At 44.1% G+C, this 17602-nt stretch overlaps 1 protein-coding gene across 3 annotated transcripts in view; it reads left to right on the top strand.

Annotated features, from left to right (window-relative positions):
- Window positions 1-17602, top strand: part of LATS2 (large tumor suppressor kinase 2) — a 78376-nt gene that overhangs the window by 13682 nt on the left and 47092 nt on the right. For all 3 annotated transcript variants that reach the window (XM_056561728.1, XM_056561729.1, XM_056561730.1), the window contains one exon: window positions 5110-5578. In XM_056561728.1, coding sequence (XP_056417703.1) covers window positions 5228-5578 — 351 coding nt within the window. In that variant the 5' untranslated portion in view covers window positions 5110-5227. The remainder of the gene's footprint in view (window positions 1-5109; window positions 5579-17602) is intronic.

Below are 17602 nucleotides of genomic sequence, written 5' to 3'. Positions count from 1 at the left end.
CCCGCTTTGCAGCAGCAGTGTCGCCGGGGGGGTTGGGGAGGGGGGGCATAAATAGGCGATAACTTATGCCGATATTCTGGTATAAGTTATCGGCTATCGGCCCTAACCTCCACAGAGTTTCGATATCGGTCGATCCCTATACAGTATGCAATGCTTCAGAGAGATGGTACACCTACCACAGATTACAGCTGATCACTGGGGATCCCATCAGGACACTTCATGATCCGCTTCTTCTCAAGGGTGTAGGAATTTGTTGTTGGTCGGAGAACCCTTTTAAATGTTGGGTATTTTCGATTTTCTCTCATGTCTGTGATTGCGTGAATTTTTTTTTTCTTAGGGTAAAATGTTTATTGTAGTGTTTTCCAACCAGGGTGCCTCCGGCTGTTGCAGAACTACTGCCCCCAGCATGCCCGGACAGCCGTAGGCACACTGGTTGGGAAGAACTGATTTTAATATAATTAAGATCTTGAATTTCATGTAAAAAAGGACTGCCCCTCTTGGACTGCGTCCTTCTAAAGATTATTTCTGTTGCTGAAATCCCATTCTAATGCTAGAAGATAGAGACCTAATACCGTCCTAAGCAACGTCTGCCTTGGGTAGAGGTTAAACAGATTGCATGCTTGGAAGGTTTAGTTTAGTATAAACACACAAGATATTTCAGGTATGTTATTAAGCACATTGGAATACACAGACTTGGCTTTACTTGCTCTTTCCTATTCCTGAAGGCATGTATGGGAATCCTTTAACATTCCACTGGCTGCAAATATCATTGGGCTGCTCAGCGTGACAACCCCTCTTCTGTTCGTGAAAAACGGCGAGAAGTCACTGTTCCTAGCGTCGGTACATGGTGTCCCTGTCTTCCATTGTTGCATACTCTGCCTTGACATCAGCCCTTCATCCAATACAATGCCCCCTCAAGTTACAATACGAATTGGTTCCAGGACAACCATTGTATGTTGAGACCAGAACTGTATGGAAACCTGGTAATTGGTTCTGAATCCCCAAAATGTCATCCAAAAATAGGAAAAAGTGAGGATTAAAGAAAAATAAGTAGATAACTAATACAGATAACTAATCCAGTCTATGTAGAGGACAGGAGCTTCTTCAGGGTCCTGTACAGTACATTCAGTGTCCTAAAAAAGTAACATGGAGCCGCCCTCACCTGGTGTCCAAAGGAGCAGCTAAGGCTGGGTTCACACCATGTTTTTGCAATACAGTTCCCATATACGTTTTCAATGTGAAAACTGTACGGAACTATATTAAAAAAACGTATGCCAAACAATGCATCTGTTTTGCGTCTTGTACGGTTTTGTGCATTTTTTTTCCCCCGTACCCAAAACCGTAGCCTACCACAGTTTTTGGTCCGGGTGAAAAACCCGTATTAAACTGTATGTTTATTAATTTTTTTTTTTTTTAACATAGGAGTCAATGGGAACCGTACAGAACTGTATGTGCGTAAGGTTCCATCCGGTTTTCACCATAAGTTTTTTGACTTTGCACCGTTTTTTTTTTCTTGAAATTTCAATCAAACAAGTGAAACTTTATTCATAATGGAGTGAAAAGTTTAAAAACGTTTGTGTTTTGTTCTTAAAAAACGGATGCAACCGGACATCATTTTTCAAACCGTATACGTGTTCAAATTTGTACACATGTTTTGATACAATTAAGGGTGGGTTCACACCATGGTTTCTCAAGTACGTTTCCCCTATACGTTTTCATTATTGAAAATGTATGGAACCGTATTGAAAACCATATACATAGACAAATAATTGAAAACCGTATGCATCCGGTTGCGTACGGTTTGCTTGCAATACAGTTTTCTCCCGTTTTGTCTCCGGCTTAAAAACTGTACTGCAGCCGCATACGTTTTTTTTTAACATGGATGTCAATGGGAAACGCACATGTATACAGTTCCATATAGGAAAGCATGTATGGTTTTTACTTTGCACATGCGCATTTGCATCCTAAAGTCCCCACTTAAGACCCCTCCCATTATAAATGGACAAAATTTTCAAAAAAGTTTATTCTTTTTTTTTTTATAAATAAAATGGACGGAACTGTACGCACTAAAAACAGTATATGGTTTTAAAACGCATATGCTTTACTTTTTCCCATACTGTTCCATCAGTTTTTTTGCCATACGGTTTTCTTTAGAAAAACGGATTGAAAACGGTAATGGCAAAAACGTGATGTGAACCCAGCCTTAGTCCAGTTTTTAGGAATCCGGTATTTAATCAAAAACCTGATACGGGAACTGTATTGCTAAAACGTGGTGCGAATGCACCCTAATTCTGGCTCAGGTAAAGAGTAGTACAGAACATGTAATACCTCCCTGTACTGTAGGGGGCGCTACCAGACACCAGTCAGTGCATACACTTCAGTAATAAAGGTGTTTTACCAGTAAATTTCCATTCTGATTGGTCAGATCCTCCAGCCATGGACATGTTTTGCAGATCTGGACTGTCTGTAGCATTGTATGGTGATTATCAAGTTGCAATGGTCCAGAAAAGACCATTGTATGTGGAAAATCTTACCAGACGCCATTGTTAGCAGAGAGATCACTGTACATCTGTCCTTATTCTACTAGTGTCTTCCTCCTCTATTCCGTGCTGTACTTTCTTCTTTCTAGAGGATAGCTCATTTTCATACTCCCCCCCCCCCCCCCCCCAGATTATTGACTAAAATACTCTATACACAATTAGATCTCCAAAATGAGAAACAGTACCCCAAAACCCAATCAGAGCCATCTTATCGTGCTACCGGCACCCTTCTCTGTACTGATGAGCAGCAAGTACCCCAAAATGATTGTGTGCTAATGGAGGTCTCTTCTGTTTGGAGGATCTGGGTTGACCAGTATTCCTAGTCATGTTTTAAAGGGGTATTCCTATCTATGAATGCTCAATAGATGTGGGTCCCCGCGCTTCCCTTTTGGCCGTCTTGCATTAGTGAAGTTAAAAATGGACTGGGTGTATTTACATTTGATACACAGGATTTGAAGCTGCAGATTTGAAGCTGTAGATTTCATTGTAAACGAAATGACTGAACACAGCTTCGAATATGTGCAGGATACTGTACGTGTGACCCTACACTTAAGCAGTTTAAGTCGCTCACATAGAAGTTAACTGGAGTTGCGGAAACTACATAGCACCTCCTAGCTACAAGTTACGTACACAGCGTAAGCTTGCGGTTCTACACTGTTTAAGCAATTATTTCCCAACCAGGGTGCCTCAAGCTGTTGTAAAACTACAACTCCCAGCATGCTGGGAGTTGGTTTTGTAACGGCTGGAGGCACCCTGGTTGGGAAACAATAGTTTAAAGGGATATTCCAGGGAATTATTTTTTTTTTTTATATCAACTGGCTCCAGAAAGTTGAACAGATTTGTAAATTACTTCTGTTTAATAAATCTTAATCCTTCCATTAGTTATCAGCTGCTGAAGTTGAGTTATTTTCTGTCTGACCACAGTGCTCTCTGCTGACACCTCTGTTTGTTCAGGAACTGTCCAGAGTAAAAGAAAATCCCCATAGCAAACCTCTAATGCTTCGGACAGTTCCTGAGACGAGCAGAAAAGAACCCAACTTCAGCAGCTGATAACTATTGGAAGGATTAAGATTTTTTTTAATAGACGTAATTTACAAATCTGTTTAACTTTCTGGAGCCAGTTTTTTCCTGGAATACCCCTTTTAAGCAGTTGCCATTATTGTGAGTTACGCAAACTGTTTAGAACAGCTGCCTCAGCAGTTTTTGGCTTCTCTGGGGGACAAATAAAGGCTGGAGTGGGCAACAGGGGGTCCACAATCTCGAGATCGGTATGGGTCCCATAAGTGGGACCTGCATCTATTGGAAATTTATGGCGCATCCTGTGGGTATACCTTAAATGTCCAGATAAGAGTAACTCTTTAAAGGCGTACTCCGGTGGAAAACTTTTTTTTTTTTTTTTTTTAAATCAACTGGTGCCAGAAAGTTAAATCTATTTGATAGATTTGTAAATTGCGTCTATTAAAAATTCTTATCCCTTCCAGTACTTATTAGCGGCTGTATACTACAGAGGAAATTCTTTTCTTTTTGGATTTCTTTTCTGTCATGACCACAGTGCTCTCTGCTGACACCTGTGCCCATTTTAGGAACTGTCCAGAGCAGCATATCTTTGCTATGGAGATTTTCTCCTGCTCTGAACAGTTCCTGACATGGACAGAGGTGTCAGCAGAGAGCACTGTAGTCGTGACATGAAAGAAATCCAAAAAGAAAAGAATTTCCTCTGTTGCATACAGCCGCTAATAAGTACTGGAAGGGTTAAGAATTTTTAATACAAGTAATTTACAAATCTGTTTAACTTTCTGGCACCAGTTGATTAAAAAATAAATAAGTTTTCCACCGGCGTACCCCTTTATGTCTCTGATATGGGTCAGACATTGACTTTCAGGGTGGCACTGCAAGGAGAGCAGGTTGGCATAGTTTATTTTTTTCAATGGATCAGTGCCTGTAGGACTCTCTACACACCTGGATCTTCTTCATAGATACAGTGCTGTTGATAGTTCTTCTCTTCTGGTCCCCGTTTCATATGTTTGTCACAAAATCTGCTACTATGACATTTTCTCTATACTGACGTCATGTAATGCGGTTGATGATTGGTTGCCAATATGAAGTGCCACCAGAGACAGAAATTTAAAGGAGTAGTCCAGTATTAAAAACGTATCCCCTAACCTAAGGATTGTGCAGTAAGTTTCAAATCTCGGGGTTCCGACCGCTGGGAGGCGATCTCCCGTACGGGTCTGGTCTTGGTTCTCCGGCCAGATGGTGTGTGTCGACCACCGCATTAACCAGCGACCGCCCCGCCCCCTCAATACAGGGCTATGGCAGAGCCAGAGATTGCCGAATGTAGCGCTCCGGCTCTCCCATAGAGTTGTATTGAAGGGGGCCCCGTACGGGAGATTGGGGGGGGGGGGGGTCCCTGCGGTTGGACCCCCTGCGACCTGAAACTTCTCCTCTATCCTTAGGATAGGGGAAAACATTTTCAGTACTGGAGAACTCCTTTAATCTTGCCTCCATGTTTCTGCACTATTACTGTTGGATTGCTTACACCTCTTCATTTCTATATCTTCCCTTCCAGGTTGAGAATGTTGATCTCTTCACTGTTTGGGAATGGTTGCACCATAATACATGGAAACCCTTTGGTAATCAAACCTGATAAAGCAACTACCTGCTAAACACCATAAACTGGATTCACCATGAGGCCAAAAACTTTCCCCACAACCACATACTCCGGAAACAGCAGGCAAAGACTGCAGGAAATCCGCGAGGGATTGAAACAGCCATCCAAACCATTGGCTCAGGGTATATCTGTGGGACCTGCCAATGATGGTTTAATGGACTCTAAGGTTCTTCTTGGCAAAGATGCAGGAAGACAGCAACAACAGCAGCAACAGCTGCGTCAGCCGGCCAAGTTTGCACCCTACCAGAAGGCTCTACGGGAGATCCGCTACTCCCTTCTACCCTTTGCCAATGAATCTGGAAACTTGGCAGCAGTGGAGGTGAATAGACAGATGCTGCAGGACCTGGTGAAAGTGGGTTGTGATCAGGTAGGTGACAGAAAAATCTAGGATAAAGAATAATGATATCCAGACAGGGATTGAGTAAATTTGACTTCTTTAAAGGGGTACTCCGCTGCTCAGCGTTTGGAACAAACTGTTCCGAACGCTGGAGTCGGGAGCTTGTAACGTAATAGCCCCGCCCCCTCAATGCAAGTCTATGGGAGGGGGCGTCACGCCCCCTCCCATAGACTTGCATTGAGGGGGCGGGGCGTGACATCATGAGGGGGAGGGGCTATGGTATCACAAGCTCCGATGTTCGGAACAGTTTGCTCCAAACGCTTAGCAGCGGAGTACCCCTTTTAAGGTCTGTAAGTTACTTGCTGGAAGTTTATGATGACTGGTGGTCATGGGCCAACAGGCAAACTTCCCAGTAAAGCTCTACGATCCAGCTGGTTAATGAACTAAGGTGTATTGGGGCACGATTCTTGGTTCAGGGCTGTCCGGCATTGGCTTTTGCTGATTCGAGAGTGCGTGTTTATGGAGTTTATGCACTAATGGGTAAATTAAAGGAACTGAATAGAATTAGAAAAACATGGCTGCTTGCTTCCATACATCAGCACCACACCTGACAACAGGTTGTTTGTGGTATTGCAGCTTAGCCCAATTCATTTCAGTGGTGCTGAGCTGCAATAAAAAAAAAAAAACTTTTAACTCTTTCCAATTCCTTTAAATCGCCTATTAAAGGCAATCTGACAGCAGGGTCTCTGGCACTCACCTGAATATACAGGTATATAGTGCAGGTAACCCTGTTTATAACGCTGCTTACTGGGCGACAATCTGTGCAGCCATTCCGACAATATTCCTTTGGTTACTTATATGTTAGTATCTTGTTCTGTACAATGGAGATGGGCCACTGCAGCAAGAGCAACACTTTTGCACGCTGCCTCCAGCTGATGTCGCCGCCCAATCCCCCCCCCCCGCCCCCCCTGTTGTCGACCCTGATTCACTCACTGCATGATGGGGTGGGGGGAGAAGAAAGTGTTGCTCATAATGCGGCGGCCCACCTACATTGTGCAGAACCTACCTATGTTGATACGTAGAGTAAATTTATTACGTTAAGATGAAAAATCTACCTTTTTGTGTATGTCATTTATAGTCTTTAAAGGGGTTATCCAGGTTTTACTAACATTTCACTATTGTGCCCGTGATGCAAAGTTATGTCTGAAGTGCTTTACTTGCCTTACATGTGCGGGGTGGATTGGCCCATTTATTGAAATGTCATGGTTCTCTCAGGTTCAGCATTCCTCCAGTGTCTGGTTGACTGTTGTCTCAAGCTTTCCCAGGATCCTGTTCGAGACAACAGCTGATCAGAGGGCTTGTCTTCTTCTTGTCTTCCATGACCTGCCAGCCCCCTGATGACATGTACGGTCTAGCTGTACGTACCGCCACCCCTGTGATCTGCTGTTTAGGATCCTGGGAAAGGCTCAAGACAACAGTCATCCAGACACTGGCGGAATGCTGAACCTAGGGGGACATTGGAATCACACACAAGGGATCGATCCACCCTACTCATGTAAGGCAAGTAAAGCACTTAAAGGGGTACTCCGCTGCTCATCATTTTGAACAAACAGAATGCTGGAGCCGGCGCCAGGAGCTCGTGACCTCATAGTCCCGCCCCCTCATTACATCACGCCCTGCCCCCTCAATGCAAGACTATGGGATCCTATAGACTTGCATTGAGGGGGCGGGGCTTGACGTCATGAGGGGGCGGGGCTATTACGTCACGAGCTGCCGGCTCCAGCGTTCGGAACAGTTTGTTCCAAACTCTGAGCAGCAGCGTACCCCTTTAAGACATAACTTGACATCACAGGCAAGATAGTGAAAAGTTAATAAAACTCGGATAACCCCTTTAATAATCTACAATCAGGCACTCAAGTCATATCCTGAAAGAGCGAGTTGCAGAACTGGTCAGTAGGGTTATGGTTTCCATTGGAAAGTGTCACCATCAGCTAAACTCACTGCGGTGATGTCTTGTCAAGGATATATAAATATATGGACCAGATTGTGGAAATTCTCTTCCAAAGATAAAGCAGTCGCCCTCCTAACCGAGCTAATCCCGCTGCATTCCACAGATCAGTGTATTTAGAGTCTGAGGTCTCCACACAGTCTTCAAGAGGAATCTAGAATGGCCGGGATGTTTTCATGCTAAGCTGGTCTGCACCTACTAGGTCTTGTCTTGTGCATTACATGTTGGTCTTGGAATTTAAGTGTTGGCTTATCTTTCTTTTTATTGATTGCATTCCTCGATCCCTTTGATCTTTGTGGCTTGTGTTGCATTTTTTGAAGTTTTTTCACTTGATTGGAGTCTTCAAGTGCATCGCAGAGTTAATAAGTAAACATAGATGCAGCCGATGGCCATGTTCTGTATAGCGCCTCTTCACTTCAGAACAGGGGTCTGCGGCCTGCGGCTCTTCAGCTGCTGAAGAACTAGAACTGCCGGCGTGCCTTGACACCTAGAAGTCATGTTTTAGTCGGAGAGTCACAGGATGGAAACCACTGCTTTAGAAGCTGCATGGTGACATGAACCACCTGGTGCAAAGATTGGGGGGGCGCAATATACACCCAGAAGAGGACCTTTTTTGTTGTAGGGATAGTTGGACAGACATTGATGGCATTTCCAAGTAGTATGCCATTTTATCGGTTAGATTTTGAAATACCCCTATAATATTAACAAAAACCAAGAAAGTAAGGAGTGGAGCACTCACCCTGTAATGTGTCCCCGGTTTGCAAAGCATTAGATGAAGCGCCGATTGGCGTGATATGTTCCGTGGCCGGCGTCTGAGCTCACCCCATACCATCCACCGCCTCCCTGCCGAAGATTAACAGAGTGTTGATAACGCTTTGCCAACCGGGGACACATTACCGGGTGAGTGCTCCGTTCCTTACTTTCTTGGTGTTTGTTATGCATTGGATTATCTTTTTTTCACGTGAGCTCCTCCCTCTCTCCCAGCTTATAGACAGCTTATCCTATTGTTGGCTACTAGGCTAGCAAAGGCAGGTTAAGGTCCAGTTACCGATTCGTAATCCTCCTCCTTTTTCTGTTGGTCCCCTATAATATTACTTTGAAGAATAAAAAAAATACATGTTCAAAAGAATGCACTGCTCCTCAAGAATGCATAATGATTTTAGTCATAAGCTTTCCCGTAACCCCAGTTATGGGAAAAGAGACCGTAGGTGGCATGAACCTTCAGGCCCAGACTGAATGGTAAGGTCTCTTCATCCAAGTCTTTGGGCGTTTCGGAAACAGTCAAGTAAGCGTTGTCTGCTTTGGAAAGCCCCTCTCTGTAGTCCTAATTTGCAGATCTGAGTTGGGGTTTTCCATACAGAGCAAGACCTGTAATTTCGAGTAAACCTAATTTCAACCTATTGCTTTTGTTGGGTAGATGCCGTATTTTAATTTCTAGTCTCTTTAATATCCTCCATTGCATGTTATTATATGCCGCCTAAAGATATGGAAGATTTAGCTCTGGCACGGAATCGGGGCTAATGCATTAATCCACATTCCCAGTGGTTGGGGTACGTGTTCTCCTGCAAGGCTATAGTGACTTATTAAGTTTTGAGTGAGTAAGAGAGGAAGGAATAGCACTACTTGCGATTAATTCAGAAAAGACGGGGTTAAAATCCAGTCGAACAGCTCACACGGAGGCGGGTCTGAAAAAGCCGTCAGCTATGGTGGTGCTGGGAAGATCCGAAACATAGGAAAAAATCAATGTGCATAGAAGATAAGCTCAGAAGCAAAATACCCGCACTCGCCATTAGATTAGCGACAGCTGGCTCCTAGGAATATATGATGGTTAGACCAACGGAACGGGGACCATGCTGTAACGGGCGCCCGTTACAGCATGGTCCCCGTTCCGTTGGTCTAACCATCATATATTCCTAGGAGCCGGCTGTCGCTAATCTAATGGTGAGTGCGGGTATTTTGCTTCTGAGCTTATCTTCTATGCACACTTATTAAGTTTTGTTCACACAAAGTAAAAAATATGCTACGAGCTAAAGAAATCCAAAAAGTTGCCCTCTTGTTTCCAATATGTATTTCGCCTTCTATTGCCATGGATTTTAGAGACGTTTTGGACACAGATGAGTCCCATTTGACGGGCTTGACTCCTGGCCAAGGCAATATCTATGCGGTATACAGAACACGTGATCCATGCAGTGTGAAGACAGACAAGATCCAAATACGGGGGCCACAAGACTTTGCCTGTAATGAGGCAGATTTAGAGCCAGAATTGTTCAGCCATTGGTTGCTGCATGTGGGCCTTGTTTTGTTCCCATGGGGGACCCTATACTTTTCAGCTGTTTTGGTAGTCGGCTATGTTCCCTCGCCCCCCCATAAATAAAAATAAACTTATTCACAATAGTTATTTTTACATATGAGATTTTTTAATGTGCACTTTTTTGTTTTTGTTTTTTTATTTTATTTTCATTTTGACTTACAGACGCAGTTAACCACATGGCTGTACAGCAACGCTATGTGTGCTGCAGATTTGAGAAATGACAAAAATTCTTCATGGCTTTCAGATGTTCTTATGCAGCCCAGGATAGCTAGCGTCTAGTTATTGCAGGTTTTCCAGTGCACCATTAAAGTACTCTGCTATATATTGCACAGAATGGGTCAGAGACGAATGGGTTAACCAGATCCTGCATTCCAGAGTGGAAATACTGGAGCAGTGTGGTCCGGGGGGGGGGGGGGGGGGGGGGGGGGGGGGGGGGGGTCGGCCTGAGTTTCCTCGCAGTTTCTCGGGAGAGGAAATGTGTCAGGATAATTACAAGCATTCCAGGCCTTTTCCAGGGGGTGTTGTCTCTTCCTTACCATTGAATTGGCTGCACAGGACAAAGCACGTAAAGAGAATTATTACTGCCTGCAAACATGAAGAAAATGTAAAGTATGAACTTTGGGAATTCTCGATTGTCTATAAATGTATGTGAATGGAAGATGATCTTTGTTTCGCAGTCATTGTGTCATGCGGAGACCTTGAGCGTTTCTTTGATTGCAAGAAAAGTGTCGTCTTCTTTTTTTTCTTTTTTCCTGCGATGAAAAAACTAAAACTGTGTAATAAACAAGGAAATGTTGAAAATGTTACCTCCAAAGAAGATCTCATGGGCCACCACTGTATGGACAGAGGGAAGAATTTACTAACCAGTCTAGGCCTCGTTCACATCTGCGTCCCAGTCTGTTGAAATAGCGGGACTTGAGCAGGGAAAAAAATGGCAGATTATTTATTATTATTATTATTATTATTTTTTTTAACTCGAGTGAAACAACGGATGCCAGGCTGAAACCCAACGGACCTCATTCAACCTGTGGGGCATCGGACCGGCCAGCTTGTTGTGCAATAGTTTTCCATCGGAGTACCCCTTTAAAGTGGGCAGGAGATTTAGCAGAAAGACTTCTCTTGCTAGGCATTTTTTACACTCTCACGGCACAGGGGTTGATGATGACATCGTTCCCCTCCAGCTTGCGCTCTCCTAAATGGCGCCCTAATCTGTAAGGCAGCAGCGGAGACAAGTTTACTTAAAAGCTAAATTTTGGAACCATTTTTATTGCACAAAAGGCACCCCACATTTTTCATGAAGTTAAAGGGGTACTCCACTACCCCAGTGTCTGGAACATTTTGTTCCGAACGCTGGGTGCAGTCAGCGAGGGTCGTGACATCATGCACATGCCCCCTAGTGACGTCACGCCATGCCCCCTCAATGCAAGTCTATGGGAGGGGGCGTGCAGCTGCCCCCCTCCCATAGACTTGCATTGAGGGGGCGTGACGTCACTTAGGGGCGTGTGCATGACTTCACGACCCCAGTGGCCTGCACCCAGCGTTTGAAACAAAATGTTCCAGATGCTGGGGTCAGTGGAGTACCCCTTTTAAGATATGCCCATTAGAGGGGTATTCTGTAATTGCAGCTATACTTGCCTAGCCTCAAATACCAGCCCCCCCCCCCCCCCCAGCTCCTGTTTGGCTTCTTCTGGTCCCCCGATCTCCCTTCTTCTTGCTTCTGAGATAAGAGCTGTGTGCAGGATCTGCTGGACCAGCCAATCACTGGCTGAGAGGGAACATGCTGTGGCCAGTAATTGTCTGATCCGGCAGGTCCTGCGCGGATTATTATTATTATTATTATTATATTTTTTATTAATAATAATAATAATAATAATAATAATAATAATAATAATAATAATAATATATATATATATATAAAAAAAATTTTATCTTCTCAGCAACATGTTGAAAATGTTTTTAAAATGCCGGAATACCCCTTGCCGAGAGAGCCACATTTTGGTGCATTTGCAGTAATAAATCTGCCTCTAGGTTTTTTCCTGGAATGTTCATTTTAAAGGCCATTTAATCCTAGGTAACAGGTTAATGCAACATTCCTGCTAAAAGATAAAAAGGAATATAAAGACTTAAAAGTGCAAAACCGACAGCTCTTTACAATAAATTACATGTAACAGTAAGAGCATAATTGATAAGGTTTTTGTGTCCTCTATGGTGGCTGTCAGATCCGGCATACTGGTGCATGTTTCATAGAACAGTCAGTATTTGCCTTCCTATCTTGTGTGCGTGTTAGGTTTCTATCGCTTCTATTATATACCTTTTTATAATATTGTATCTCCTATGAAGGATGCAGAGAAAATGTCCCGCTATGGAGTTCCTCTCACTCCTCTCTCCCCTGGTCAATGTGCTTGGTAATGATTAATTGCAGGAAGAAGCTTGGTGAGACACGCCAACCACCTGGCCTTCCTCTGGACTGGCACTGTCAGAGTAGGGAAGGATAGGGAGTGGAAGTATCCCTTCCCTTGCCCTGAATATGATCATGGTATAAATCAATGGTATGTCAAGTCTTATAAAAATGTTACATCCACTGCACTGTTGTTTTTGGTACTACAGCAATGTTTTCATTAAAGGGTTACTCCCATTTCATTAAAGTGTACCTATCATTTCAACAAACTTATGACGTGTCACACTGACATCATGGGATGTAATTGGTGGGGGTCCAGGTTCTGAGACCCTCACTGATTTCTGGAATGTAGGGGCAGAAGTACTTGACTGAGCCCTTTTTTTCCCCCGGGGCAGCTCTCCTGGGAAAGCCAAGCCAGCCATTTACGGATTTGCATATAATCTTTCAATGAGTTTGTATACCACCGGCTAGGTTTTCCGAGGAGTTTTGTGTAGAAACAAAGGGCTCTGTTGAGCCAAGCGCTTCTACCCCTTTGTTATATTGATCATAGGGGTCCCAGCATGTGCACCTCACACCCATGACAACTTCTGATGTCACTATGTCATGTCAGTGTAATTGAAATGACAGGTACACATTAAGTGATGGTGTGTTGCTAGTATATGCCGTCAGTATATGATTTGTAGGGTTCCGACTGCTGACTTTTATATAGTAAACTTCCATAAATCCAGCAATCAATAATCCAGAAAGTCTGATAACATTTTATTTGTTTCCTCTACAGAACTGGGCTATAGGGTATAGAGCCATCAAGAACACTCGAAATAAAATGTTTACACTAATACACTACTATAAATGGGTTTTAGTGCTATAGCCTGATCTCTGCTCTCCCTGGCAGCACCCATAGACAATGGGTTGCATGCGCAACTTCCTGCTGCTCTGGTCCCACGGGAGACTAGGGTCCCTGTTTTAGAGATTGTAGAGGGTCCCAGCAGTCACACACTTATGCCTTATCCGGTGGATAGGGAATTATTACTAATCGTGGGACAACCTTTTTAACAGTGCTTTTACATACTATGCTAGCGGTCTTGTCTAGCTCTTAAGATCCCGATAATTGCCAGGCCTTGTGACGCACCTGGGTGGAGGCTGTCACGGAGCTGGATGTGGATCCTCCACCTGTGTGGCTGATGACTCGGACTGTTTCGAGGATTGGAGTCTAAGGTGTCGCTGGTCTTCACCAGAGCCCGCCGCAGGGCAGGATGGGCTTGCTGCGGCAGGTGACACCCAGGTCGCTACCCCCGACACGGCTCGACCACACAGGTAACTGGGCAAGGCGAGGTACAGAAGGATGAGGCTGTAGCGTAGTCAGACGTAGCAGAAGGTCAAGGCAGGCGGCAAAGGTTCATAGTCAAAAAACGTAGCAGGAAGGTTTGGATACACAGGAATGGCAAACAGGCAATGGGTATGCTTTCTCTCAGGCAAATGGCACTGAAGTGTGGGAGGTGCAGAGACTTTATAAGGTAGTGTCAGGTGCAAACAGTAATTATGGGCGTACTAGCCCTTTAAATCTCAGAGCTCCGTCGCGCGTGCTCTAGGAGGCGGGGGCGCGCGCAATGGATCCAAGACACAGGAGAAGAAGCGGCAGCAGTACAAGGTGAGTGACGGGCCGGGATTCGCATGCGGACGCGTCCCGCGATGCGCATCCCGACCCCGCCAGGAGTAGGGACAATGTGCTCACGGCCCGACATGAGTCTGTAACAGGCCTCACCTGGACTTGCTTCCGATACAGTGCAGCCCGCGATTTCGGAGATCCGCAAGTACTAGCAATGTCTAAGAGTGCCATAAACCTAGTACAATGGGCTTTCCAGCTCAAGTCTGACTGAGTCTCAATTCTTTGTCTAGAAAATAGGTCTCCAAACTAGGGACCTTCAACTAATGAAAACTACAACTCCCAGCATGCCACAGTTTAGAGATCTAGGTTCTAGACCGAGAAGGAGATATAGAAAATCTCTCTAGCTTTTAATGGAGGATAATTTAAATTTATTTTTTAAAGGAGAAGGCTGTGCTAAAATAATGAGCATTACTTAGTCTTCCTGATCCGCTGCCGCTGCTGTTCCATTGCTTTTTGGTCCCCAGTGATCTCCATTTCTTGGTCATTTCGCGACACACAGGAGGAGGTTGAAATACCCGCCCAGACAATCTATGGCTGCAGCGATGATGACTTTTCCTGTGTGCCAAAGTGAGGACCTAATGCGGGGGCAGGGGATCTCTGCCTGTCCCTGTTTTTTAAACCATTTTATCCTGCTGGACGACCCCTTTTAAGCATTAGAAAGCGGGACCCTCCCTGCCAGTGATTTTTGCTATTGCTGAATATTTTAATCCATTATGTCAAATAGTTTGTGCCAGGAAAGTTGCTTATTATTAGAAAGCCATATATTTTGGGTGTAGACATATAATCATTGCTCAGTAATTGCTGAGGAAGGATAACAACATGACTGTTAAATTTGGCAACGTACGCAGTCTACAACCATGAGTGGCAGGATGAGTGTCCACTCCGGGGGTATATCCCGTATTACCTGCAATTTATGGGAAGAAACCAGACTTGTCACACATTCTTGTCTTGCAGTGCTGTCTTCCTGTTGGATGTCGTCCAGATCTGCAGGACAAGTGTCTGGTTTTAGCTGTGTTTTAGATTTTGCATTTTGTGTGCCTCGATATTTCTCGCCATGTTTTTATGGTTAAAGAGAACGCCTCATCCTGTGTGCTTGTGGAGGTGATCTTCCTTGGTGCAACATACAAAAGCTGGTAAAACGGGAGCCGAGTTGTCAGTCTAAATCCATAGAAGAGTCCAGTTGTTGTCTTATTTAAAGGGGTACTTCACTGGAAAAAAAAATTTTTTTAGAAATCAACTGGTGCCAGAAAGTTAAACAGATTTGTAAATGACTAAAATCTTAATCCTTCCAGTACTTATCAAATGCTTTATGATCCACAGGAAGTTCTTTTTTTTTTTTCCTTTTTGTCTGACCACAGTACTGTCTGCTGACACCTCTGTCCATGTCAGGAACTGTCCAGAGCAGGAGAGGTTTGCTATGGGGATTTGCTTCTACTCTGGACAGTTATTAAAATGGACAGAGAGCACTGTGGTCAGACAGAAAGGAAATTAAAAAAGAAAAAATATGCTGTGGAGCATATAACAGCTGATAAGTACTGGAAGGATTAAGATATTTAAATAGTAGTCATTTACAAATCTGTTTAACTTTCTGGCACCAGTTGATTTAGAAAAAAAAGGTTTTCCAGTGGAGTACCCCTTTAATAAGTAGTGATAAAGATTGTCTATACCAGTTGTCTCAAACTGTGGCCCTCCAGATGTTTCAACTCCCAGCATGCTCAGACAGCCAACAGCAATAGTATATGGAGCCCCTAACAACTGAGTAGCCATCAGTTGATTCAGAGACAACGTTTGTGGATGGACCGATGGGTCTACATCAGTGGTCTCAAACTGTGGCACTCCAGATGTTGCAAAACTTCAACTCTCAGCATGCCCAGACAGCCATTGGCTGTCCGGGCATGCTGAGAGTTGAAGTTTTGCAACATCTAGAGGGCGTCACTTTGAGACCACTGATCTATACAGTATCAGCATTTATTTTTTTTTATTTTTTTTAGCACATGTACCACATATGTTACAATATTCTACTTAAAGACATCCTAAGATATACACCCAACTGTGTAAATTCACATTTTTGATCTATAATTTAAAAAAATGTATGCTGAATGCCATTTGATAACTTCATGTACTTGAAGACTGCACTAAATGTAACCGTAAGGTAGAGTAGTGTGAACCTAGAATTACTGCAGTACTTTACTTCCTCCCTGCCCTTGTGAGATATACCTAAAATAACTGGAGTATCTTGAAGGGGTTCTCCCACAAACCTTGTTTGTTTTCTATTCACCATATAGCGGATAAGTGTATGATCGTTGGGAGTGTGACCCCTGGCACTCCCAGCAGTCATGAGGACAGATCATTGGTCATGCATGTGCACTGTGTAATGAGTACATCACTCTGCTATTTCAGGCAGTCCTGTAGACAGTGAATGCAGTAGCAGTGAGCACATGTCATTGCTGATCCATTTAGACTTAAGACCCCTGTGATCATGGTTGCATAGGTACTCAGCAGTCAGCCTTAAAGGGGTTATCCACTATAAGGTGATTTTAGTATTTACTTGCCAGACAATAATGGACATGCTTGGAAAGGATCCGTGCTTGTCTTGGGGCTAAATGGCTGTGTTGTGAGTCCACTATAATGCTCCTTTCCTTTTGTGAAATGGCTATATCCTGTTGGAGTTCCCTCCCTCCAACTACAAGTCCCTGGATCCCTTGTTTGTAAGTGTGAGTTCATTTTTCTCCCTCCCACACATCAGCCACCCACCCTTGATGGACACCCTTGATGGACATTCCCTGCAGCATTGTGGAGATTGATCTCCTTTCCACTTAGTGGTTGCCCCACCCATTGAAGAAGACAGGCTCCCTTTCAACATCTGACTAGTGATGTAATGTCTTGGGCTGTATTGCAACCTGGGAGACTATACTCATTTGGTATGCTGTTAAAAATAAACATTGGGGTAAAGATCGTATAAAAATTGAGAGACCAGCGATCAAAAAGAGGTACAGACTTTATATTATGAATTACACTAACATTACTGCCCCTGTAGCATAGTCAAATAAAAAAAAAAATCCTGGAATACCCCTTTAACAGGCCCTCAGCAGTCATATATTTTTTATTTATCATGTGAATAAAAGATAAGTGTTAGTAACTGAATGCCCTTTACCTTTCCCAGCGGTCTGTGTGGCTGTAGGGTAAACTAGATAACAAAGTCCTGTGCTTACAGCAGCATCAGCATTGATCTCAAGCAGGCAGTCACGGCTCTGTAAGAAGTTTATAGATCGGATTTAAAGGAGTATTCCGGGCAAAAACATTTTATCCCCTATCCAAAGGATAGGGGATAAGATGTCTGATCGTGGGGGGCCCTTCGCTTTGACCCCCCCGTGATCTCAGTGCAGCACCCACATTCTATGCGGGAGCTGCGTCTCCAGTTCCGGAAACCACCGGGTTTCGGGGACGTGACATCGCGCAACGCCCCCTCCATTCATGTCTATGAGAGGGGGACGTGACGTGACGTGACGTCCCCAGTCCCGGAAACACAGAGTCTTCCGAAACTGGAGACGAAGCTCCCGCATAGAATGCGGGTGCTGCAGGGAGACCACGGGGGGGGGGTACCCAGCGGCGGGCTCCCCACGATTAGACATCTTATCCCCTATCCTTTCGATAGGGGATAAAATGTTTTT

Source organism: Hyla sarda, chromosome 2, assembly GCF_029499605.1.
Source record: "Hyla sarda isolate aHylSar1 chromosome 2, aHylSar1.hap1, whole genome shotgun sequence".
NCBI classification, from domain to species: domain Eukaryota; kingdom Metazoa; phylum Chordata; class Amphibia; order Anura; family Hylidae; genus Hyla; species Hyla sarda.
Note: the sequence above shows the minus strand (reverse complement) of the source record. Positions and strands in the feature narration are given on the sequence as shown.